Source organism: Manacus vitellinus, unplaced genomic scaffold (assembly GCF_001715985.3).
Source record: "Manacus vitellinus isolate BGI_N305 unplaced genomic scaffold, ASM171598v3 scaffold_22_pilon, whole genome shotgun sequence".
NCBI lineage: Eukaryota > Metazoa > Chordata > Aves > Passeriformes > Pipridae > Manacus > Manacus vitellinus.
In genome coordinates this window covers 2,908,437-2,934,151 of record NW_021939632.1, presented here as the reverse complement: position 1 = coordinate 2,934,151, position 25,715 = coordinate 2,908,437, and the positions used below count along the sequence as shown (strand labels likewise).

At 43.4% G+C, this 25,715-nt stretch overlaps 1 protein-coding gene across 1 annotated transcript in view; it reads right to left on the bottom strand.

The window, feature by feature from the left end:
* Positions 1 to 11,487: 11,487 nt before the first annotated feature.
* Positions 11,488 to 25,715, bottom strand: part of MUC13 (mucin 13, cell surface associated) — a 25,472-nt gene continuing 11,244 nt past the window's right edge. Inside the window, exons 5-15 of the mRNA XM_029959892.1 lie at positions 25,210 to 25,272; positions 23,661 to 23,786; positions 22,660 to 22,766; positions 20,997 to 21,055; positions 19,458 to 19,606; positions 18,032 to 18,157; positions 16,759 to 16,879; positions 15,651 to 15,688; positions 14,973 to 15,060; positions 13,731 to 13,938; positions 11,488 to 12,485 (exon numbers count right to left, since the gene is read on the bottom strand). Coding sequence (XP_029815752.1) covers positions 12,435 to 12,485; positions 13,731 to 13,938; positions 14,973 to 15,060; positions 15,651 to 15,688; positions 16,759 to 16,879; positions 18,032 to 18,157; positions 19,458 to 19,606; positions 20,997 to 21,055; positions 22,660 to 22,766; positions 23,661 to 23,786; positions 25,210 to 25,272 — 1,136 coding nt within the window. The 3' untranslated portion in view covers positions 11,488 to 12,434. The remainder of the gene's footprint in view (positions 12,486 to 13,730; positions 13,939 to 14,972; positions 15,061 to 15,650; positions 15,689 to 16,758; positions 16,880 to 18,031; positions 18,158 to 19,457; positions 19,607 to 20,996; positions 21,056 to 22,659; positions 22,767 to 23,660; positions 23,787 to 25,209; positions 25,273 to 25,715) is intronic.

Genomic DNA, 25,715 nt, shown 5'->3' with positions numbered 1-25,715 from the left:
GCGTGCCCGCATCACGCGAGTACATGCGTGCGCAGAGCATCCCCGCACCCGCACACACGCACCTGCGTGAGGACACACGCGTGCACGTACCCGCACACACATGTATGTGCACACACACGCGTATATCCTTCACAGACACACTCACGGATCCACAGGCAGCCGGGCAGGTACCTCCAGTCAGACACGCCCGGTGCACAGACACACGCACAGACACACCCACGTATGTACCCACAGGCACACGAAGAATGCGCGCCCTCCTCTCCCGCTCGCAGCAGGGCTTGCGCTCATTCCCCACGGGTCAGTGCCTGCTCTTACGTGGCGTTTTCCTGCTTCAGGGATTTTCTCTGTGCAAACAGACTGTGTCCATCTGCTGAAAGGCTCTCTGAGCCAGGGCACCCAGGCAGCGCTGCACTGCCTGACGGCTTTTTGGCACTATTCGTGCACCCACCGCTTGGGCCATCAACACTTCAGATCTAGAGGAAACATACGATTTACTATTGTGTTTGGGTTGCTGGAGGGCTTTCTGTTTTCTTCTGTTTTTAAAATAAATCGTAAACCAACCACAGAGCTGATCATTGATTTTAAAAGCAATTTGTAGTAATAGGTAACTTACCTATGACCTGCAGCCCTTCATACCACTTTAGCATAATGTCTAATAGATCTCACCGTCAGATTTTGCTTAAAACACATATGCTGTGTTGCTGTTCTCAGACAGAAGTGATTAACTGTTAATGCCACCTGCCAAAGTTTCCCTTTATGTGCACTGATTTCCAATGCTGCTTTCACAAACCTCACTGATTTCTTTAGCCTCTCCAAAGCACTGGGAGAATGCAGGTTTGCAGTTAAAGTGACTATTTGTTGTTTTAGGAAATACACACCTACAAAAGTTGTAGCATTTTAACTGTAGCATTTTAACTGTCCCAGTGCTGGTAAATCAGAGTAACTCCTGTTGGGCTGTCGGAGCATCGCAACCATACTGCTTGCAACCAGTGCAAAAATATCACTAAATGCCTCACTGCCATGGTAGGAATGTGGTGTGTGGGCCAGGCAGTGACCTACAGGCTGCCCTCAAGCTTTGTCTGTGCATGGGGAAAGGGACAGCATCATCTCTCCCTGTTATCCCAAGAACACAATAAGGTTCATGCTGTCACCCTTTATTAATAATAAAATTAGTATTGACCATGTTGAGTCTGACCTGGAAATGCAAGACATTTAAAGCAGGTTGTTCCTCTGTGGTATGTTTTTAATATTCCTGTGAAAAGAAAGAAAATTAAATGCATAGCCTGCACTTGCAAGAGATAAAGTACCTGATATGAGCTGTACTGCCCCAAGAAGCCTCATGTAGACCTAGAAGTCCCTTCTCAGATCTTCTGGCCATGCCCAAGTCCCCCGAGACATGACTACATCTACTGCCATCCATGGATAGGCTCATGTGTGAGAGCTTTAATCACGTTTGTAGTAGGAGCAGGGAGACCCTCATCCCTTGGCTCTGTGTCTGCCATGCTGACCAGGGACTGCTGGGTGGGGGAGCAGATGCACAGGGGCGAGTGGTGAATGAGCAAGAGGGAAAAAGGAAAAGCAGGATCACGGGAGAAAAAAACTATTTGGAGGGAAGGAAACCACCTTCTGAGACTCAACTGTGGCATCTCAAGGAGCAGAGAAGAAGGTTTGCGGAAGAAGGCATTGCTTTCAGAAGGAATGTGTTGCAGTGGGACTGGAGCCAGGCGAGGCGTAGGAGCTCACCAGTCACTGGTTATATTTAGCTGGGCTCAGTCGAGGTCGAGTGCCTGCTCTTGCTCTCTGCAGGCGCCTGGAGCATTGCTACAAGCACCCGGTGCCTGCTGTGCCCAGGCTGACCTCATCCCACAGACCCTGTGAGAAACCCCCACGAAAAGGGAGAAGGTCAGGAGCTGGTACTACGCCTCTTTTCAGCCGTAAGCTGTTGTCAGTGCTCAGCATCTGCTATTTGTCAGGTACTCCTATCATCGTATTTTTCAAGCCAAACCCCTATGAAGGTCCCACAGGGTCACAGGACACATAGCTCATCCCATTAGACCACTGTTGATGAACAGACTACAGTTCAGGCCCAGGGCTCTCCAGGGAAAGACCCCTGGAGCTGCAGGGAAGGAAGTGCTGTGGCTTCCCCAATGAGAACAGTGTTAATACCCTTCTCCAAAACCAGTGCTATGCTCTTGCCCCACATGCAGCAGCAAAAGGGGATGTGGTTGCACTAATGACCAAGTGAGCAGCTGTGACACCAAGAGGGGGAATTTGCAATGGCTGAACATGGGGAATGCACCCACCATGGGGTGGGCAGCTGGGCTCCAGAGCAAGCAGGGAGCCTTGTGTCCCTGAGGTTGGCCATGGACCAAGAAATGAGGTAGGAACAGAGGTAATGTGTGGCCTGGAATGAGCTCTCCAGAGAAAGTGTTGACATAAATCCTTCCTTTTTGCTGGTGATAAGGGTGCCAGACCAATGTGTTTTTCTGGGTGTTTTGTTTTTCTGGAGTTAGGGATGGGGTGGCAATAGATGCCCAAAAATAAGATTGTCTCCTTGTACAAAACCAGATAATCCCTTCATCTTTCTCCTGGGATTCCCTTGTTCTAAATAAGGGACTGAGAAAAAAAAGCTATTAGTGCTCATGACATTGTTATATGATATACTCAGTAGAAGATGAGTTTGAGGCAGCACCAAGATTTTGGGATGAGAACCAAAAGAAGGGCTCTGTCTCCTGGGGATCATGAAAGGATGACCTGCAACAAAGTTACCCTTGACCTCCAGGAACAGCTATCACCACTGCCTATGTCTTTTCTCTCTTGACCATCATGTCTCCTGTCTACAGAATGCCATTACTGAGCATCACATAGCCCATAGGACTGAGATCCCTCAAGCTCCTTGAAGTATTTAAGTGCCACAGGTGCCCTGGGACTTGAGTTTTCAGTATCATTGCACAGTTCTGCTGGAATATAGAAAGGAAAATCCCGGTCTGGGAAGGCCTGATCTTTGTGCTCACTTTCTCATCATTTGCATTTTAAAGCTATAGTCAAAGTAGGACATAAACCCAGTGTATCTGACCTGGGCATGCATTTGCAAGTGATGCAATTGTAAGTTGGTTCTTTGGCTCATTTACTATCAGTTAAAACAAATAAAATCCTTTATCGGAGATACTTCAGATGCATTAAAGATAGGTTTTCATTGTCATATCTTCCTTGTGGCAGGAAGGGTGGATAAAAGCATCTGAGTCATGTCTAGATGTCTGCAATGGCACTGAAGAGGTTCTAGATTTTTAATGATGACTCTTTTTTCTGATCCAGTCTGAGCAAAATGCCAGTCCCAGGTCACTGTCCAAGACAACTGCGTGTTTCAGGATGAAGCTCCACCTCTGCCTTAATGTTTCACGAAATATTGCCACCATCCTGCAGTAAGATCCTCTGACTTTCTCCCATTTCTAGACTCTGTGGTATAAGTTAAGGTTTGCTACTTAGCTAGCAGCTCCAACTGGAAGAGATATCTTCCAACTGGATGTAACTCATTATAGCCACATTTTTTGGTATAATATTCTACTACTGTCATATCAACTACCATATTTGCATTAAATTCAGAAACCATAGGATCCCAGACATGCTCTCTAGTGTGCCAGAAGGACCAGCTAAGACAGCTAAGATTACCCATTTCATGAAGTCACAGTGAAGACAGGGATGGCTGGAGGGGGAATTTGGGTGCAGCCTGGCCTCAGGCACCACTGGTGCACAACAGGTCCTGAACATCCCTCTGTCCTTTGCTCCAGGCAGCTCTCTATAAAATAAAAGATGGCCAAACTGGAACCCAGATGGTGAACAAGCTGGACTGATTTATGGTTTTAATAAAAAGGATTTTGGGGGGAGCTAGGGTCAGGCTAGGATGTAGAATCAGAGCTATGAAATAAAAGGCAAACTCATTTGAACCTTGGAAACCTCCACCATGTCACAAACAGTTCTTGTATTAGGAAAACACTTTCTTTTCCTTTCCAGGTCCTCACCATGCTGCTGGCTGGGTCCTCCTGGCTGTGCCGTGCTGGGAAATGGGAGCACAGAAGCACAAGCTGTGGGCACCCTGCAGCTTTGCTGTCCCCACACTGCCCCCCTCCCAATCAGGCCACAGACCTGGCTGATGGGGTTTTCACCACCATGGAAAAAGTTTGTGTCCTGCTTTTTCCAAGGAAACTATAAAAAAAATACAATTCACACAAAATTCTTGTCAGTAATAGGCAACTACCACATGCCAAAAATTACAGCCATGAATTCAATCCTATTTCTATTCTCTGGTTAAAGATGCAGCTGGTGTTGCTTCTGCCTGCTATAAAAATAGATATAAAAGTATCTATTTTTACCATCTGAGAACCAACCTCTGTTCTCAGACACTCAAGAGGTACTACTCCTGACCTGCTGAAAAGCAGCATTGCAACATTGCTGGGAAGCAGAGAGCAACACCTAAAATTCTCTTGCCAAGTTTTGACCCTCTCCTACATGAAAAAAGGCAAAGTTCAGCATAAATCTCTGAGCAAGTCTATACCTGAAACTGCTGGGCTGGAAAGTGAGGGAGGTACGTGGGGGAGATTTTCCTCATGCCTCTAAGGTGCAAAAACTTGAGTCTTTCAGACAAAGATGATGAAGCCAGACCAAATATGGCAAGTTTTGGTGTTCCTACAGCCCCTAGAGCAGGCTGGGGGGCACTTGGCTGCCCGAGCAGCTATTTCAGGAGGGGCTCACTGATGTGCTGAACTGAAATGGGTGATGGATATCTCCAGCCATAAGCCACCCCAAAAAATATGCCCATATCCCCCGGAGTTAAGGACTGTGCCATCAAAGGGACAGGCGTGGGGATGCACAAGGCTGTGACACAGGAGAGGGTTAAAAATTATTAGCTCCATGGAAACCTGCCTGTGGTATCTGTTAATGGTTAGCTCCAATTAAAATGTGCCTTTGGTGTGCCCTATCCTGCAACTGCAAAGAGCCAGCTCCATCTTGTGGCCAGGGACTCTGCCTGGTCCCAGAGAGGAAGGAGCGAGCGGGAGGAGGGTTTGATAGCTTGAGGATCCGTCCCCACCACCCTGCACGGCACGATCAGAAATATTCTCTCTTCCTGCACTTCTTACCTCAGTTGAACCTGTCCCACTTTGGTTAGCGCTCCGGGAGAGCCACAAAAGCCAGGAGTATTTGCTGGACACATCTAGCAGAGGGTTTCTTATAAGCAGAGAGCCCAAAGAGATTCCCTTTGTATGCCTATGTGTAGGGGAAGAATCATTAAATATGATTTAAAATGTCAGCAGGTAAAGCCAGACAGGTTTGGCTCCACTCAGATCTCTGGCAAAATTCCCACTGAATGAAGTAAAAACTTCAGTCCTAAGCACCTGGACAAGCAGAGTGCTCTGGAGGTACAGACAGATTTCCGAGGAATTCACCTGGATCTGTGCAGTTTGGACCTCCCAATGTCCCATGCAGCTTTTTCAAATCTCAGTTGACACTTGGTTATTTAATCTCTACATGAAATAAATCACTGGACTCTGGTATTTTGCTTGTTTTTCTGGCAAGCAGTTTTTGCCCAGCATGAGCTTGCTGCAGAGTCTGTTCACACCAAACTTGGAGGACAAAATAGTTGAGAAATGCTGAAGTCTACAAGGAAAAACCTTGCTTCTAAAAGAATAATAATGTACTGTTACACATATGCAACACAAGCCCTGTTTCATTTATAGGAATGATATACAGACCCAGATCCACAATTCCTCCCCAGAGACCCCTATTCCCATTAATGTCAGTGTAAGTTAGGCACTAAAATACCTGCCTGGACTTGACCCCTGGTTCACACCAATTTAAACATTCCTCTGCTTGAGAGGGGATTAGGAACCTTAGCACTATAATGACCTTTTGAATTCATTGACTGTTCCAGATATGAAACATTTCTTTTTTTAACTTCTGGCTGATTTACCCCATAAAAGGATCTCTATGGATAAAAGACTTCAGAGAAAGACTTTTTTTCCCCAAAGTCTCATTCATGCAGCAGACTTTCTTTCCCCAGCTACATCCAGACATCAGGGACAGGCAGCAATGCCACTGAGGAGGGTCTAGGGGCGCTCTCTCAGGAGCATTGAGGGATTTCCTTGCGATGGACGTTACTCTGGGAAGCTGTTAATGTCACTTTCTGCCTGCCAAGAGATGACCAAACTGGGAAACCAGCTGGGACAAATGTCCCTTTAGGGTGCTACCAGTGTATTAGTGTTTCAGAATGGGGGGGGGGGGGAAAGGAAGAAAATTCTTGGTTGGCATAGATGCCCACCAAAAGCAATGTCGGCCCTTCCACAGTCCTCTTTGGAGTCCTGGGCAATATTTTTTATTCCTCCCAGTGCCCTGTTTTTCTTTTTCCACTTTATCTGGCCCTGAAAGTCTCCCAGTTGCCCTGGGGAAATCTCTGCCATGTTTGGGCCACCAGCTGGGCAGATATTTTTTTTCTCTGCTTCCCTTGATGTTGCCCACCCTAGAGGGTACCATGGGGGACACTGTCCAGGATTTGGAGACATTGCCCATGGAATTTGGAACAGAGGGAAGCAGGTGAGGCACAGATCCTTCATAAGCTGTTTTGCTTCTACCAGGAGAGGGAGAGTGGGAGCTGTTGGTCTTGGTTTGCTTTTCCTGGAGGAGAGGAATAGAGTTTGCTCTCTAGAGATTTGTCTTTGGAGCTTGTGTGTGAAAGGCAGCACCTTCCGCATTCAAAAGCAGGAAGCATTTTGCATTTTTTCAGTTGCTTGCTTGTGAAATTTTTTCTTTGTTTCTTTTATGAGGTTGTTTTTACATAAACAGCAGAGCCTCATGTACAGCACTTTACCCTGCCTGTCCCTGTTCTATTAGCAGCCTGGGCATAATTAGGACATACAAGACCCACTATGTACCCATGAAACAGGCATCACCTTTCAGCCCATGCTGTGTTGAATAAAACAGGGCAATGCATGCAGGTGAGAAATGTGCCTCTGACCTAGGGTGTCCATCCAGCCCCAGTCTCTGCCCCAGAGACTGTAACAGGAGGGAATGTCTTGGGGGCCCAGTTCCTTTTATAGTCCCTTCCTCCAGCATACCTGCTTTCTCATCCTGTTTTTAGGCATTTGCATCCTTGAATTTGCTTAATCTCCTCTTGAACCTGCAGATACAGCATCCACAGCATCCTGTGACAGCAAGCTCACAGCTTTGTGTACCCCTGGATTCTGGTGGGTGTTTGGCTGCCACCCTGAGTCAGTGGCTTCGGAGACCCACTAGTGAGAGCTCAGTGTGTCTCAGTGAGTCTATAGGGTGTGATGGGCTGACCATGCCTGGGCACACAGCTGGGTACTGCAGCTCCCTGCACCTGCACCACTGGGCTGTGTTGCTCCTCTGGTCCTCGGGATCAGTGCTGCCTGGTCCTGGTCACTTATTAACAACCACTTTTTCTATTTGACCTTATCCCTCCTGTTACCTAGTTACTTCACTTACTTTCCTTTACTCCTGTTAGCTTTTTATGCTATGTTACCTTTGTACTTCTGATAGCTCTGGCTCCTCCGGCTGATCCGCTGCACACTGGCACATATATGAAGCTCCCCAACAGCTTCATCTATAAAAGCAGCCACAAAGATATCACTGACCTTCTCTGCTACATTATCATCCCCATCTGCCCGTTTTATACCCTTGTCATCAACGTTCCCACTGATTTCCTGACTACCTTTGTGGTTTTGATGTATTTAAAGAGCCTTGTATCAGCAACAAGGCAATTTATGGATTCTTATTTTTAGCCCTGTTTATTTCCTTTCTAGTTGCGACCTGACATGTTTTATGGATTCCCCTGTTCTTAGAGCACTTTGGGCTTTTAGGGTTGGGTTTGGGGTTTTTTTTGACTAGTTGCTGTAAAAATCAGTACCTTCAGCTCATACCCCAAAACCTGAAGAGGTCAATTTAATCATACTGAGAACCCTTGGTAAGCAAAGCTGCTCCATTCACAGACACCAGACACAATGTTTTGAAGCGGAGAGCATTACTGTGCTAAAAATGAACAGGTGAAGGGTGGAAAATGGGGATAAAATAGCAATTGATGACTTTGCATTTGCCAAACTTGACAAATGGCATTCCTCCTCTCACAGGAGTGGCAGATGAGGCAGCACTAGGTTTGCCTCGCTTGCCTTGCTATGATTTGTGGCCCTGGGCTATTGAACCCAAAATTTCAAGCACCATCCCAGGTCTCTGGGTTGTACCAAGGTCCTGTCAACCTCCTGAGCCCCAGATGAAGCCAAGGTGGTCTCCCCAAAACCAGCTAGGGACAGTCATGTTCACCATGGCACGTGCCTGAATCCCTTCAGCCTTCACCTGAGTTTCCCTAAAGACTCTCGATACTGGGGGTTTCTGTTCGGGAAGCCATTCCTACCAAGGAGGTGAACACTTCTCGCTGGAGGAGAGGTTCATTATCCCTTACCTCTGTCCCTCTGGTTGTTAGGAGTGCTATTGTTCACCCTGAAAAGAGCCAGCCATCAAACTCACAGTACAGAAGAAACGAAAAGTAAGGCCTCTTGGTCTGTAATAGTGTCTTACCTCCATTATTCACTCTTACTTGCTTATGCCTCCAGCCTGGCACATCACATGCAGGATCTATGTTAAAACAGTCTCATAAAGGTAAAAAGGGGTGGTTTTCACCAAGAGATAAACAGAAAAAAATGCAAAGTGCTTCCTGCTTTCAGGCCTGAAAGGTGCTGCTTTTCACATGCTAGTTTGGATGCTGGGCTTTGCTGGTGAGGGTGTGGATGCAGAGTTTTAGGTCTCAGTTTTCAGGCTGCTTTCCGGTATAAGCAGTGCTAACAACAGCAGGCCTGATCACCCCACCCATTCTTACCCCACATCCTATTACATCCCTGTGGTGCAGCTCCTCTAATGCAGCTGCCCAAACTCAGGTTCTTACCCCACTACCATCCCCAGCACCATATCCTTCCCCTCCCACCCCACATTGCTTGAGTATGCTTGGGTGTATCCAGAAAAATGGAGAATGGCATGTGACTGAAGCTATCCAAATATCCCCACACAAGTACATGTTATAATCAGGCAAACCTCTATCCCAACTCCTTTAGCACTGTTTAGCACAACCTGTGCAAATGTGCCAAGCAATTACACTCTCTAGAGTAATTTTTGGTCTAGGACAAAATTAGGTGGCAGACTTGAGTGGCAGCACCTTTCCACCTCCTCTGCAGGTCATGTGCCAGCAGGACACTCTGCATCTCAGGGAAGAAGATGGGTGGGAAAATCCAGGATGTGAAACAAGTGTGGCAGATCCCTGGAGCCTCTCAGCCTGCAGGTATGTCCTCACTCACATAGATGGATGAAGGCTGCACCCAGATCCCTTTTCCATACCTGGTTGGATTTTGAAGGATGGACAGCTGAAAGAAAGCATGAGCCAAGCAGCAGCAGCCATAAAACACCACAAAGAGCTCTTTTCCGTTATCACATTTCCCAGCAGAATCACACACTGTTAATAGCCAGAGAAGTAAAATATCTGAAAGCTTGCCCTTTCAGTACAGAATTCCAGTCCAGATAAAATAACCGTATCCGCCTTTGAAATGCTAAAGAGTAGTAGGCTCACTGTGGTATCTGATAGCCCCTCCCTAGCATGGGCTAAATGAGACCTGCTTGCAGTAGCGGAAATTAGCTTTGAATTAGAGCAATGAAAATTCCAGCGCAGCTAAATGACACACACACCTGACTATTTTTGCTGCTTTTATTATCAGTGGCAGCAAATATCTGGATATCACACCCTCAATAAAGTTTTACTGCATTAAAGTTTTGTTTATCATTGAGCTTTCAGCTGCATTTCCAATCTCTATTGCTTTGCAAAAGAATAGGAGATAACACTTAAAGGCCTTTTCATGTGCCTCTGTAGCAGGCTACTGTTACTTGTATTTTAAGGATCCTCTGCCCTGAGTGGATGGAACCAGACCATTCACTTCAATGAAAAACCACAATGACCCGTCCGGTGGGCTGCTATTTCTTGATATAGAGAAATCTCTTTATTTGACTCCATGTAACCCCAAGTTTCACTCTGCCATATAAAGAAGGGGAGGAGGGGGTATTCCAGCAAAAGCAGCCAGCTGAAGGAAGTAGAAAACTACACTCAGCTTCATGACTTTTTGCCAGTTCCTGTCTATATCCCACCCGTTTTCCAGTGTCTCACACCGTGCAAACTCCCCGGAGTGGAGTTTGCATGAGGTTAACGGAATGCTGCTGGCAGCAGAACCTTTTCCTGCTGCTGAAAAATCAGAGAAAAAGGGAAAAAGGAGAGGACTTAGCAGAAGTATTAGAAGCTGGGAGAATCTTCTTCACCTGGGTTATGGTGGAGACACACAGGGCTCAAAGAAAAAGAAAGGGGCATTAGCCATGCATTAAACTGCTGGGGGAGGGAGCCAGTCCCCCTTGCAGGGCTTTATTAGCTGGAGGAAGGATGGGGCCTCTGCCTCTTGTGGTAAGTGTAGCCACCATGCCTTGCTTTGCTCCTCACGGGTGAGTAGTCTCAGAGGAAAAGTCAAGAAAATAAGACTAAACCTCTACCATCCTTTGAATAAGGTATCATGACTAGCCAAATCCAGCTAGCCCTGCTCACATGGAGTAAAGGCTACCTTAAGCAGGTTGAGATGCACTCAGATGGTGGGCATTGGCTAATGCCATCAGAAGCTACAGGCCCTGCCAATGGCAGACACTGTGCAGCCAGGTGACAGCAGCAGAGGGGACAGGAGTCAACAGGAAGAAAGAAATAGTGAAAGCCCAGGAAAACAACAGAGACAAAATGGCACCTTTTCTCACCAGTCTACTTCTGGAAAGCAGGGTCTACTTTCTTTTGCTAGAAAAGCCACACGAAAAAGATCAGGACTGTTTCTTTCTCAGTTTTCAACTGCAAAAATTAGGAGCTCGTTTTGATCATGGAGAGCACTGAAAATATGTATCTGCATGGACATCCTGGTAACCTTTACAGCCACATACAGTGTTCTCAACCACTGACCCCCAAACTTGTCACTTAAGCTGAAAGATGCTTCTTTTTTCAGCTGTGTGCCATTAGCAGCTGCCATCAAAGAGAGCAGCTTGTCCAGCATTTTCAAAGGAGATCCACTGCATTAACTACCCAGTTCTCACTGAAAACAACCACTGAAAAGTGGTGCCAGCCTTACAACAATAAACATTTTAGCTTCATTAAGATTTAATAACATTTCTGATCAGAACCGCTGAGTAAAAGCTGGATGCTGATGTAACCAGTCTGTGCACACTTGTGTCTAAATTCAGCACAAATTTCAACATAAAATAGTCTCCAGAGTTATAAAAAACCCACTTACACCACTGGGAGCAACATAAGAAAGTCTTGGTACTGAGAAAAAATAATGTTTAATAGGAAAAGTTAATCTGCATATATAAGATCCAAACCAGAAAATATAACAGAATTAAATGATGTTTTAAATGAATGTAAACTATAAATATATGTACATATGTGTGCTTATACATATTTTATATATATATATATAAAGGAAATGTTAATGCTAGCCAATAGATAATGCATACTCAGTAAAATGTGGATTCTTTTACAGATAGATTTACTGACCATATGTAAGAAATCGGGGGGAAAAAAACCAAACACCAACCTTAAGATCATTCAAATATAAAGAGTGCAAGAGAAAAAAAAATCTAACACTTTCCACAGGAACTGAGAATATAAAATCAATGCAGTTGGGTAGCAAGGAGAACAAAGTTGTTTGTTTGAAGATATTGTTTCTTGCCATTTTATTGGGAAGGAAGGCTGTGGAAAACATCAGACAAGTGCCATTGTCTTACACAACACATGTCAGCAGAGATCTGAACAAAATGCTTTCAGATAGGAAATACGGGGGGTTGAGGAGGGTAAAAAAGACTGTACCTGATATAGTAAAGTAAAACAGGGTAGGATCTCATGAAGAACAGTTTTGATCTGCCCAAAGCCTTAGTTGAAATTGAGTGAGCACAAATAAAGGTAAAGGTCTGGATGCTGACATTTTTCAGCATCACACATACTGCTTGGACCATCTTCCAGAAGAACTGAAAACCAGCAGGATTAAAATCCTGATATCTTGTATACACTCGCTCTCTTGCCAGTGTACTGACCTTCTCAAAGAAGTCTAATGTTTATTGGAGCTCATTAGTTTTTTCAAAAGATATCTTCTTCTTTTCCCTATCCCCTACTACATTTTCCCCTTATTTCAGAGTTGTCCATGATCTCTTTCAGGCGGGGGTCTTCTTTTAGAAAATCTTGAGAGAATCTGGAGTCAAGGACTTTGTAGTCTCCTCTGCTGAAGTAACTGCATTGGTGAGAGGCTGCGAAACTCTTTGGTCTGACCCATTGTTGCAGTGGTCGTAGGTCCTTCTACTGCTCTTGTCACTTAGTATCTGCTCTGCATCCTAAAGCCCCCACGCTCCTGTGATGTTTCGTACTACAGAGAATTTAGACAAGAGGAGAAGAGAAATGAGAAGTAGCTCTGGGTCAGAAAGTTCCTTTCTCAGAAGAGTTCAACATGTAGCACACTGCACGTGAGAGCCCCTTCACCAACCCTCAAGGAAAACCAAACAGGCAGACTTGAATCAGTGAGAAGTAGACACCTTTGGAAAGTTAGAAATGCCCAAATCCATGCAAATCTGACCAATCAACTAACTACTTAGATGTTTTTCTTCTCTTAATTGGCAGCTTTTTAAAAGCTGTTGGTTTTTTTAAACATCAGATATCCGGGTTGCTCCTGTCACGGTTTAGACCTCAATTCTGCAAAACATGTAAATGTATTACAATTAAACAGATTTCTTCACTTAACAGGGACATTTTCTTGCACCACAGAGGTGGAGCAAAAATGTCATTTCAACAAGATTTGAACATACAATGTGCTTCCTATTTACTTGATTCATGTTGAACCCAGCAAATTAATCATATCATAGCATACACTTCTCAAGGCCCAGCTTCCTCTACAGCTCCCTTGCAAAATTCAGGGATAAAACAGGCATTTTTTTTTAGAACACGCCTTCCAGCTAATGACACACCTCTACTGACCAGGCTCCTCTGGGCTATAGCAATGCAAAAGCTTCTTCATGGCACTTCACACTTTGCCCCTTTGCAGCGCTGCAGCAGCTGCAGAGGCTCTTGCTGTGAACAAAGCAGCAGCAGAGCAGGTGGGAGGACACCGACCCTCTGGGCAGCTGTCCCAGCTTAAACTGTCTGTAAATCTTGCGTGATGCTGCAGCTGGGAAGTGCCACTGCAGCACCTGTTGACTCCACAACTGGCTTAAAAGAAGCACAGGTGGTAACAGCCTGTGATGCTTGCAGGCACACTTGTGGTGAGGAATGTTTGGACAGTGCAGTCAAATGTTCTATGACACAGCAGACCCCTGGGCAGCCAAGCTGTTGCTTTGGCCATTGCTTTTCACTTGTGACTCAAGGATGACTACTGGGACTTTAGAGAGATCTTTATGAGTTGAGTGCTGATCTCTGTAATAAGGCAAAGTTTTTCAGCTGACGCTACAGTTGTTTGGATGCCTTTATACCACTGTGGCCTTCTAGATCAAGGGAGGATGGACAAAGTGAAGTTTAGGTTCCAGCAGTGTCTGTAGCCCACAATACTATGCTCGTCTGTAGGACTTACTCTCTAGACCCTTCACCATGCAATTCCCACAGGTCTATGTGAAACACTTACCAAATCATCATAATCCCTCTCCAAAAAATGACCTTTATTTGTGGAAGGCATCTCATATGGGTTGTTTGGCTGATATCCTGGGTTTGCATGGCCAGAAGTGGTCTGGACTCTGGGGAACGTTATGGTCGGTCTATCATCAGAGATATCTGTGTCGGAATATCCTGACTTTATCAGCCTCTTCTTCTCTGGATTTTGTTTGTGTTTGGCTCTTCAGAGGAAATGAAAGAACAAAGGAGGTTTTAAAAGACCATTTAGTGTGCCTTACTTATTAAGTCAGTCAAACTTATTTTGTCCACTCCCACCTTATTTTGACTTCTCAGTCCTGTTCTGAAACTCACAACTGATTTTTGTAGCATGCCTACTGCATAACCCTTGTTATCATTGTTATTATTGTTATTATTGCATAAGAGTACAAAGTTTGGTGTCTTTTCTCACAGGTGAGGCAAAGCTGCCAGGAGAGACAGAGGGGGACTTTGGCCTCTTTCAGCTAGTTCCTAGGGTAAAGGAGTTTCTTTCAACCGCCACTAGCTCTAACTGACTATCCAGAGGAAGAAATGAGGCATTCATTAGACTCAGTTAAGAAAAGGTGCCCTCGTGCCTGCAGCCAAAGCTGGACAAGTACACTTGACACCAGCTTGTGCACCTGCTGGCGAGCAGTGTCTGCTGCGGGCGGTCTCGTAGGCATCGTTGCTTGGGCAGTGCTGGGAGCAAAGGCAGAGGAGCTGCTTGACTATTTATTGTGTGGAGAGAAGTGAGGAGGTGCAACTGCAATCAGACATTTGCCAGTACACCAGGAATAGCAAGCTTTGAGGAGATGCTTGGCTGAAAATTACACCTGTATTGAGCTGAAAAGGCCATACCAGGCCTTGAGCTGAAGTGTGAGCAGGGAAAGCTGCAGAGGGTCTGAATTTGGGCCACACAGTCTTCTGATATCAGCATCCTTCTTCAGTCTTATCCAGATGCCATATCAATACTGGCTAGGGCAGGATTATGACTCATGGATCAGGTGTGTATTTTGAAGACTCGACTGAAGCTTTCATAGTTGAATTCACAGCAAGACAATAAATGCTTCTTGGAAGAGCACATAGGTAAGAGCAAATTCTGATGACTGTATGGCTTAAATGAACATGTCTGCCCAACTAGGCCTGCAACCTCATCCACAGCCCTGCTCCTTTCTAAATTTCTGCTTAGTTCTCTATGAACATGCAGCAATGCAGCTTCAATTATAAGAAATACTCTTACCTTGCTGAAATTACAGAGACTGCTATCACTAAACTCAGGATAATGGCTCCAAGAATTGTACCCACTATTATAAGGATGAGTTCAGTGTCTGCAGAAAAAAAAACCAGCAAACAAAACACATCAATTGATCAATTGAAAACTCATGGTGAATATTGAAAAACAAGTTCTGTACCTATCTGGAAGGAAGGAAGGAAGGAAGGCAGGCAGGAAGGAAGAAAGGAAGGAAGGAAAATATGGAAGATGTCATTTATTCCCAGGCTCCTTGTGCTTACAAATGTCTGTGGGCACAGGAAGATGTATATCAAGGATCTGCATTACAGACCATCTCTTCTGAATGCTATTTTGATCACAGCTCAAGTTCCTGACACCATGCACTGAATGGTTTTACACATAGTTATAGCTGAGGGACAGGAACAACTAAGAGGGTGCAGGGGTTCTTAAGCTAGTATTGCTGCTAAAATGTGTAGTTAGGTATCAAACAGGCTCTTTCCATGCCCTAAGCATATAAGGCATAAGATAAATTTCACTCCTTTTTTTCCCTAACGTTTCCCTGCTGTAAGTGCAGAACAAAGGCATGCCTAAAGGCTGCTACTTGTAATGTTTTTAATTTCAGACAGATTAAACATTACCAGGTATTTTTCCACATTATAATTAAAAATTGGAAATTCTTATACTTACTGTCAGTGCAGTTCTCCCCGGAATAGCCCACTTGACAACTACAGGAGGGAACACAGGAAAAGAAGAAAGAAAGAAAGAAAAGATAATGTCATTAAGTAGATGATTTTTAAAGTCCTTTCTAACCAAACCATTCTATAATTCTATGATCACAAAACAATAGTATATTTCCCCCTTTTATCTGTAATTTCACAGCAAGGTGTGTTCTTTACAGGTTTCCTCTTAATAGTGAATTCTTTACTTTCATTAGAGTAAAACAATCTGAGATTTCCAGAATGATTGGTGATCTGGGCACTCAAAGTTTCAAGTTCTTAGTCTGAAAAATGTTAAAAAGACCTAATTTTTCTAAAGAACTAAGCTCTGCACCTCTGAGCCACTGTCTTTATCAAAAGCCTCAACATAAGGTCTGTAAGGACTGGGCACTCTATATCTTCCTCCCATACTAGTTTCTTGTATTTGAAATATATCAACTTTATGGTAAGAAGTGTTCAGTGTGCAGCAACAATAACTACAAAAAGAGCTGAATTAATGGACATGGGGAGTAAGGTCCCCCTGCTTATTCACCAGAGCAGAGCACAACCAGTCACTTACTCAGCTTCACCAGCAAAACACCACCGTTCTGCTCTGATCCTGAGCTGACAGAAATACCCTCAGAGAGAAAACCAAGATGAAATAACATAGGTCTGAAAGTTATCAGGAAACAGTCCCCACTGAAATCAATGGAAACATTCCAGGGATTTGATGCCTCTTGCTCTAATGCCTGTTGCTTACTAAACACTTCAGCATACCAGTTCCCACGGTCCATTTACTCTGAGTTTGTGTTTATGTAGTGAAGTAGTTTATCCTCTTCGCTGACTCATGGGTGACCCTGGGCCTCCTTGGCTTTTCTCTCAGGTATTACGAGTGACCACGAAAGACTAATGCCAAGCAGTAAAAATGCCATAACTTGGGACACAATGGGAATTTGTCCACCGGTGAACCACCTTAGGCACCTCTCTGATTCACACAGCTGCAGCCTGTTCCTCTAGACTGTGTCTGACCCCGTGTCAGATGTCCCTCTCCCCTATCTTTGCCTAGAACATGGGAATGCAATAAAAGGCTGAATACTCACGGTACGCATTCTCCATCTTCTCCATCTTTCTCTTCAAAGTTAGTCATACATGTGCATTTTGGGATCCCTTCTTTTATTGTGCAGTACTTGTGTGCTTGCGCAGAGCAGCTTTTACTGCAAGCTGTATTTTCAGGGGGAAAAAATATGAGTTAATTGAAGATAGCCCCTCCCCAAATCAATGTTAAAGGTAGCCCCTCTCCCCCCTTTTTTATTGCACTGAGAACATATACAACTCTCATTCTTCAAAGCACCAGAATGGCTTTTTTAGGACTATACCTATGTAGAACAGAAACTGAAATACAAAAGTACAAAATTAGAAGTAAACTGGCTTTGTTTAAAACCATTCAGCTTTATCAAAAAGGAAATCTATCTAGACTGCATCTAACATAGGCAAGCAATGACCTGCAGTTTGATCTGACAGCAGATAATTTGTATTGCAACTGGTCTAAAACTGGATCAGATTTAGACAGGTTAAGACAGGTTAGGGGCCACAAAGGCCTACACTGGATCACATCTCACTGGGCTTTATTGCAGCCAGCTTTCATAACTTTATCATAGGTGTTTGAAATATTTATTGTTTTTCTTAAAATCTCATATCTTAGAGCTTTTTTAGTTTCTGTAGTGTAAAAATTTTAGTTTCCATAAGAAGAAAATAAGGTACATCTCAGGGCTTTGGAGGACAGCTAAAAATATAAACAGAGTACCCATTAAAACATTCAAAACTGTAAAGAAAGTAAACTCAACAACTAACAGTTCCTAAAAGTCACAGAAATAATTCTTCCCACAAAAACCTGTCTAAATCCAGGTCATGCAAACCTAGAATTATGAACAATGAACAGGTCGTTGTAGTGCATCCTGAGGGTTCTAGTTCTGTCAACATTCCCATAGCTGCCTTCAAGTAGCATGCAGAATTTATTCCCAAAATATGTACTAGCAGAGAAGGCTGTGAATGTAGGATTCAATTTGTTCCATCCTTCACCTGTTTAGGTTTCAGTTCTTACCAAGAGTCTAACAATGCATTTAAAGAATTGCCCACTCACTGCTTTCAGTGATGATTTTGTCAAGCTTTAGTAGTTTATTCTACTGGAATAGAATTATGGATGTGTTCAAAGTGAAACGTGAGAAGGTGTTTCTATGGCTTTCTTAATAAGACACACATTCCATGATTTTTAGAGGTCAGCACAATTGCACAGCATCCTTTTTCAACAAGGGACTGAGACAGGGAATAAGCAGGTCAGACTTTCAGGGATAAATAAAGGAGCAAGGTTCTTACCTGAACAAGAACGATCATCCCATTCTGTCTTTTCTAAACCACTTTTGCACTGGCATTCTGGAAACGTGTCTTCTACACAGACTGTGGTTTGAGTATCACATTCAAACACATCACATTTCCTCGCCTCTTTAAAAGAGAAACAGGGAGCAAACCTGAGTACTAATAATATTTCGTAGAAAGCAGTGCACTTGCTCAGTAAATCATAAACCGATTATTTAGTAATTCTAAAGAAAAAAAACTTGTGAGTTCTTTTCCTGGGACATCAATACTGCAGGTTTTTGGACCAGCCATTTCTTTTCCCTTGCTCTTTACCAGTTAAGGTCCTGTTTCCATCATACATTCTGACTTCCTTTTTCTCAGCCTCCTGCAACTGCCTCCAAACCTTCCTGGCTTCCAGTCTATGAAAAGGGAATTTCTACCCATAAGTTCATATTCTGAACACTGGATTTCTGACTCACCTTGAAAAAAACCCTACAGAAAAAAACCATCACTATTCCCTTAGTTTTTTCCACAGTTGAACTGTGAGGCCCAGATCCCATACAGCTCTACATAGATATAAATATTTATGGGCAAGCAGCTCATTTCATGAGCAGTGTTAGTATCCTTTTTGCCCAGTACATTGCTCTTTAGATGTATGACCCAGTGGTGGGAATGGTTTAAAAACCTCAGTGCATGGCACACATTAGAGGGATGTGCTGGTGCTTTTCAAGCTCTCAGGTTTTTTCTATTCCCTCTCACATTTAGGAACAGCACACAAGAAATGTCGTGGTTGAGGTGGATATGGTCACCTCCAGAGACCAAGCTCAGGCTATAAGCCATGAAGTAGACAATTCTAATTATTAGCTATACCTTGTGAGAAAGCTGGTTTCAAAATAGGATCATATTAAAAAAAAAAAAAGAGAGAGACAGAGAAAAAATCCATAGTTTATTTAGGAAATCATTCTCCAAGTAATTTAGTAAAGCAAGAATTTACTAGTTTAGATGAATGAATCACTTAGCTCTGTAGCTAATCAGTGAGGCCTCATTTCAGTTACCATAGCTAATTATAGAAGTCTAAAGAGAGTTTCATCCTATTTTTCCAGAAAAATACTGACTTACTCTCAGAAGGACAATATATGTCTGTATATATTTTATCCTGATTTTTCCCACCACTTAACACTCAGCAGGTTAAAATCACCATGCCATTGCTTACTTAGGAGTAAGTATTTTCCTTCTCTTCTCTACATAGGAAGTAGAAAGCCTTAATAAGACAAAAAAGCCTAGCACTGCATGGTTGAATCTTCAAAATTATACAAGATAGAACATTAAGCTCCTTAAAATCAACAAGGCTTGGGCTTTTATGCACACAGAAATCCTCCAATCAGGTCTCGAGATAGGAACCTCTGTTTCTGCTGATTATTTACTTCCACAGTAAGGAGTTACATACCTTCGTAAAAAGAGACATAGGACGAATTTTCTTTTATTGCTTGTCGTACTGCAAGAGAAACTGATTCATTGGTCACACTTGAGTTCTCCTTAAACAGGTTCATCACGGTTACAGTCGTTTGAGAAGCACTTCTGGATTTTTCTGAAGGTCTGAAAAGTACAGATAGTTCCATTTAAAAGTCTCATATAATCCATACGAATAGCAAAGACAAGAGAAATTTTCTGCCAAATCTCCCTCTCTCCCCTAGCTTATTTCTTCCCATAGCATAGGAAATTGCCAAGACACCTGCAAATGAGTTTGTCTAGCTTAGGAATGCATTAACAGCCATCTTTCTAGTAGATCCAAATATAAATAGGTAGCTGTTGGATTTAATGCTAACAGCATTGCTCCTTCGTGTGCTGTTGACACACAGCTGACATTTTTAACTGAGCTAACCTCAAGTTAGCTGCAGTGTGGAGGACCTTATCTGTTAAGCCCTAACTTTCACATGCTTGCATCAGCCTTGGTGTCATCCAGGCATGGTGTGGAGAACCCATCCTGAAGCATGGTGAGGATAATTCAGGGTATGACCATAGTGAATTCAGAAGGGTCTGTTTGCAATGTAGAGGTATCTATGCCAACTGCACACTAGCTGGGCTGGATTCAGCTGGACATCAGCCTCCCTGGGGCGAGGTGGAGAACAGCAGTGACTACCCAGTTCTTCAGTTAAACTTCATGCTGCTGGGATATGCACACAAATATCTTTAAGTGGCAGATTGCTGTAGTACCTTGAGATGTTACTGTGCCCTGTGTGTTTGTCACAACTGCTCTGTTGGAAGTTACTGCCCTCGCAACCCTGCTGGAACAACACTCTGCTTAACTGCTTAGTCCATGGGGTTCACTGAAAGGGCTTACACTGCTGTGTGTGCTACCATGCCAGGCTTTGCTTGATGTGGCTTAGGAACCACTCACAAAGAAGCTGGCAGAGCTCTGGGGACAGTAACGGAGCTCTAACAGATGGAGATGGGAAGAGAGAGATATCTCAGTGTCCACCTAGACCAGCAAAGGACCTTATTTCCACAGCTACAGTCACCACAGCTCATTCAATTCAACCTGCCATCAGGAGAGACCAACAAGTGCACAGTGAGATGCATTTTGTATGCCTTCTGTAATAAGGGTGTTTTTTAAATTAATTGGGAGTTCGAGCTGGATCTCCAAGTATTCATAGGAACCTCAGAGTTAACTGTTACAATTTCAGATATGTCAGATGTTACAGGGGACTGCTAGTTATAGCATAGTGCTATATCCTACATGGTGCTAAAAGTGGGACATCCGCAGTGGACCTGTCAGCCAGCCCATTTCACAGACATTTTGGGGGAAAAATGGGGCCAGCATTCCAGAAACCTTAAAAATATGAAAAGAATGTCCTTCTTTAAGGGAAAGTGTTCTGAACTGAACTCATCCGATATCTTTTATTGAACTGAGTATTCCATGGGGAACAGATTAAAATGGGGTGTGTGGGAAACACGTACTGTGCAAAAAACAAACTGGCAAACTTACTGAATTTCCACGATGACTGTCTGTTCATAGGTCGATAAATTTCTGAAGGCCTTTTCAAACTATAAAAGAAGAAATAAATTGTGGTTAAAGGCAAGAGAAACATAGACCAAAATCACATGAACCACTGAGGCTTCAGCTGTAAAGTTTTAATCTAGAACATGCTACTATAGGCACAAATAAAGCAAGCTGGTCAGTTACATACACTGGCAGGGTGTTGCAGAAGAGGAGCAGTGGGGTGGTGCTGTAGAATATGGGAGGACAGGGAGTATGGGAGAGCAGTGGAGGGCTGGAGATTGAATGTCAGGCAGTGCATTAGGATAGCTGGACTGGACTGGACTGGCTGGATAGCTACAAACACTCTATTGCAAACTCACTGCTTAGGAGGCTGTCTCCTAAGCAGTACCAATCTACGAGAGAGAAGAGGGAGAAGTAGGCATCCTTCCAGATGGCACATGTCCCTGAGATGCAGTGAAATGGGATCATAAGGGGTTGATCTTGTGGGGAGAAGCACAGCACTGATGAAAGCACTGGGAGTGGAATGGAGGCAGTAGAAAAGTCACTGCTCTCCCTCATCCCATGTGAAGCAAGGAACAACTAGTGGTGGCAGCTGCCTTCAACTGCCACACAAGCAAAAGACACCATGAGAAAAGGATAGGATGTCTAATTCAACTGAAATGAAAGCTAAACTATCCTTTTCAATAACATTAAAATAATTTTCTATTCTATTTTCACTTTTGCATTCTGTTACTACATTATGCCTATTCTAGTCCTACATATCATTCTCTTCTGTTGCCATGCCATGAACAAATGCTGGACAAAAAAATTGAGGAAAATATTTTTAAACATTCTGGAGGAACAATTTTTGGTCACTTTCTGATAAAACATTCACAGGAAGCAATATAATAACAGGCAGAAATTGATAATCAGTTTTGATGATTTCTGATTAATATCTGGTGAATATTTTTTGATCAGATGTCTAGTAGAGGTGCATATCTCTTCTTCCTTACTACCAGAAAGAGACATAAGCAAATCCACTTGTTTCAACATGGTAGTATAAATTAAACTGCTCATCTTATTTTTCCAGGAAATCATTTACCAGATTTTATGTACAATCATAGAATACTCAAAATGTGTAGTATCCATTTAATTAACAGCATTAAAATGCTAGTACTGGTAGGCTTATGGAAGAGGCTTGTTATTCAGGTATTTAGAAACAGCTGAACAGCCATTCTGAAAAGTTTGTGCTGTGTGAAAATGATAATTTTCTCAAAAAAAAAAAATTGTTCATTTTTACTTATACCCACTGAGTATTGTTGAATCTCCAGTGAACAGTGGAGTTCAGAAACTCAGTAGGCTGAACAACTTCACTCAGCCCCATTGTTTCTGGAGAGGGACCGGTGAAAGATGCAAAGCAATTTATGTGAGAACTCCCCAAAGTGGTATTAAAAATGCAGACATTACTTTAATCAGGTACTTCCCTGAGGGCAAAATTCAAGTCTTTTACAAATAGGTCTAAAGTAGTATGAAGAGTTCTTTGAAAGAAGTAGTTTTCTCAAGTGCAACTCTTCTGGGCTCCACATTAAAGGCAATGTGTGTCCTCTCTGTCTGTATAACACCCAGTACAACATGAAATATACAGAAAAAAACCAACATTGTCACTCACAAATTCTGATACACCGTTGAACACCTCTTCATATGCTGTGGAATTCACAGTTTTAACACTATCATTGGAGTATTGATTCACACTAATGACCCCTGGGTATACATCCCCTGAAATGAGAAGAGAGAATACAAGTTAGAAAGCATTCAAGAAAGTCAGGTTTCACCTTAGAGTTCTCCAGCCTTCAGTAATGGGGAAATACAATGCGGAAGGCAACCATTGCTATTTTTCATATACTGGAGGGATCAGTAGGGAACAAATGTTTGCTCAATCAATTTAGTCACAATGGGGTATTTACTCTGGCTACCTGGGAAGAAGGCAGGATTCTGGGCTCAACCAAATTGTCCTGATTATGAAACTGAATAACATTAAACTGTCAGAATGGCCTAAAACTAAAAGACTCTCCGTGAGGTGTTACAACATTTAATGAGAAAATATGTATATAAAGGACTCCAAAACTGCAGCTACTAAGCAGGTAACATGGTTCACCATATCAGAGAAAGTGATTCAGTATCAACCTGCTTCTTAGGCCTCACAAGTAAATTTGAGAATCTTGCTTGCTGGCACTTAAAATATTTGCTCACACACTTGGCCTTCAGCAGCATCTCAGAGAAGCATTTCAACAGGACGGTGATGAGTATTGGGGAAGTCAATCTGGTTGTTCAGAGGTCTTCATGAGTTTGGACCTTTGTAAATCCTCACAACTGATATTGATGTCAGGTTTACACTTGCATTTTTTCCTGCTTTTCACTCATTTCAATCTCCAGCACCCCTGACAGAGAACTCAGCTTTTCCTAGAACCTTAACCTCTTTGGCTCTCACTCTTTTGTGAGGTAACAATCTAGGTCATTGTAGCAGTGGCTATCTGCAAAGCAAGGAATTGCTGAGCAGTCACTTTCCCAGATTGATTATGTTTTCAGTTATAACATGAAAACAAGGGATATGGGAAGAAAAATTCACCTGAACAGGCAACTAAAAACACAGATGCCCTTCTGCAAACTCACCTTTGTAACAATTCTTATCCTCGTTGCTATAGTAGAATCCATAGTCACACTGGCAGGTATACTTGCTTTTTAAAGAAACACATTTAGCAAAATTTCTTCCACAAGGGTCTGAACTGCAGAAGTTCTCTGATACAAAATTGAAAGACATTGATGTTAGTATTTCTATGAAATTGCAATAGCCAGTTCACATATAAAATACTTCATATATTGAATAGTTCATGTGTACTTCTACTAAAGGAATCTACCAGGTATGTTTTAGAGAGTATAGATGCAATTACAGAGCACACAGCTGTATGTTGCTTGCTTAATGTCCATATAGTAACTGTTTTCCCTATACAATCCAGCAGGATATCACAGTGAGGACTCGGGGTATGGCTGAATTTCATTATCTGTCATATTGAGCATTCACAACTCTACTTAATACAACTAAAACCAAATCAAACAAAGAAAGTATATCAAGGCTTGTCAAAGTCAGTGACTGTTAGAAAAAGGCAGACTACAATAGCCTGTGAGTCTTTAATACTGCACTGGTGCATACTTGCCTTATTATGACAGTCATGGCACGGTCCATAACTGCAGACAGATTATTAAAATGAGGACTCCAAAGTTAATTATCATAGTATATTTTCTCTGAGTAATTGTACCTTCTGTAAAGATTTTAGAGTATATATTTTATATCTATCACTAATTTAAATGGTTAAGAAGTAATTAAAAGTCATATTTCAATATAAATTATACTTAGGATGGTATTACAGTTCTCTTCCGAGACAACAGATTCTTCTTTTTACCCTGCCTGGTATCTTTCACTTAACTCTATAGGTATGTTCTTGTGGATAAGACATTTTCTGTGCAATGGGGAAAAAAACAGTAATTTTTATTCAACCTCCAAAAAGCAAAAAGAAAAACATTGAATGAAGCTACAACGCCTCTAAGGTTCATCTTCAGATATTGTTTCCAGAGACCCTACTGAAGCCAATATTTTCTCCTGATGGAAGAGATCCCAAGTAGAAAGAAACAACACTTGTGAAATCATCTAAACACAATCCACTTGCAGCAAGAGCCAGCAGGGAACAGTGATGGGGAGACACAGTATTAAATGGGGACATGTTATCTACTCTGGAATGCCCTAGTGGGATGGGGGATGGTGGAGTATGGAGAACACCTGGGAAGGAAAGATGTACAGTTCCCCAGACAAGGCTCCTGGGCTCAGCCCTGTGCTGATGTGTGCCCCAACTCCCTCCCTGCCTGAGCTCAAATCAATCTAGGACACAGCTACCTGCAGGGCCCTGGCAGGGGCTGCCCTGGACATGTCTTTGCAGGGATCCTCTTCTACCCAGGTCTGGTGCAGGCGGCAAGGGCAGCAAGAAGGAAAACAGCAGCCTGCATATTCACAGCCTTGATCTGGACACCTTTGACTCCCCTGGGAGAGGATCTCAGGGAAACGTGGGCACAGACACTTATCCCACTCTGGGGGCACTGCAGAGCTCCCAAGTACTTGGGTACTCCAATATAATCCCACAAGGGGCTGCCTGAAGTGATTGCTCCGTACCTGGAGATTTTGGGGTTGTAATCACTGGTTCTGGAGGAGTTGTTAAAGTTTCATTATCGCCTCCTGATGAAGAGAAAAGAAACATGGCAGCACTGCTTAGCATCATCTGTTGGAAAAGCCTTGGAAAACTGTGCGTGCAGGACAAACTCTGAGCAAAATCCATGGTCCCTAAACCTGGTCCCTCCGTTCAGCCCTGTGCTGCTGTGTGGCCCACCTCCCTGCCTCCCGGTGCTTCAACCAATCTCAGGCACAACTCCCTTGAGGGCACCAGCAGGAGCTGCCCTGGGCATGTCTTTGCAGGGATCCTCTTGCAGCCAGGCCTGGTGCAGGAGGCAAGGGCAGCAAGCAGGAAAACAGCAGCCTGCATATTCACAGTCTTGATCTGGGCACTTTTGTCTCCCCTGGGAGAGGATCTCAGGGAAACCTGGCACAGGCACTCATCCCTCTCTGGGGGCACTGCAGAGCTCCCTGCAATTCAGTTCCTCCAATCTGTGCCCAGAAGGGGT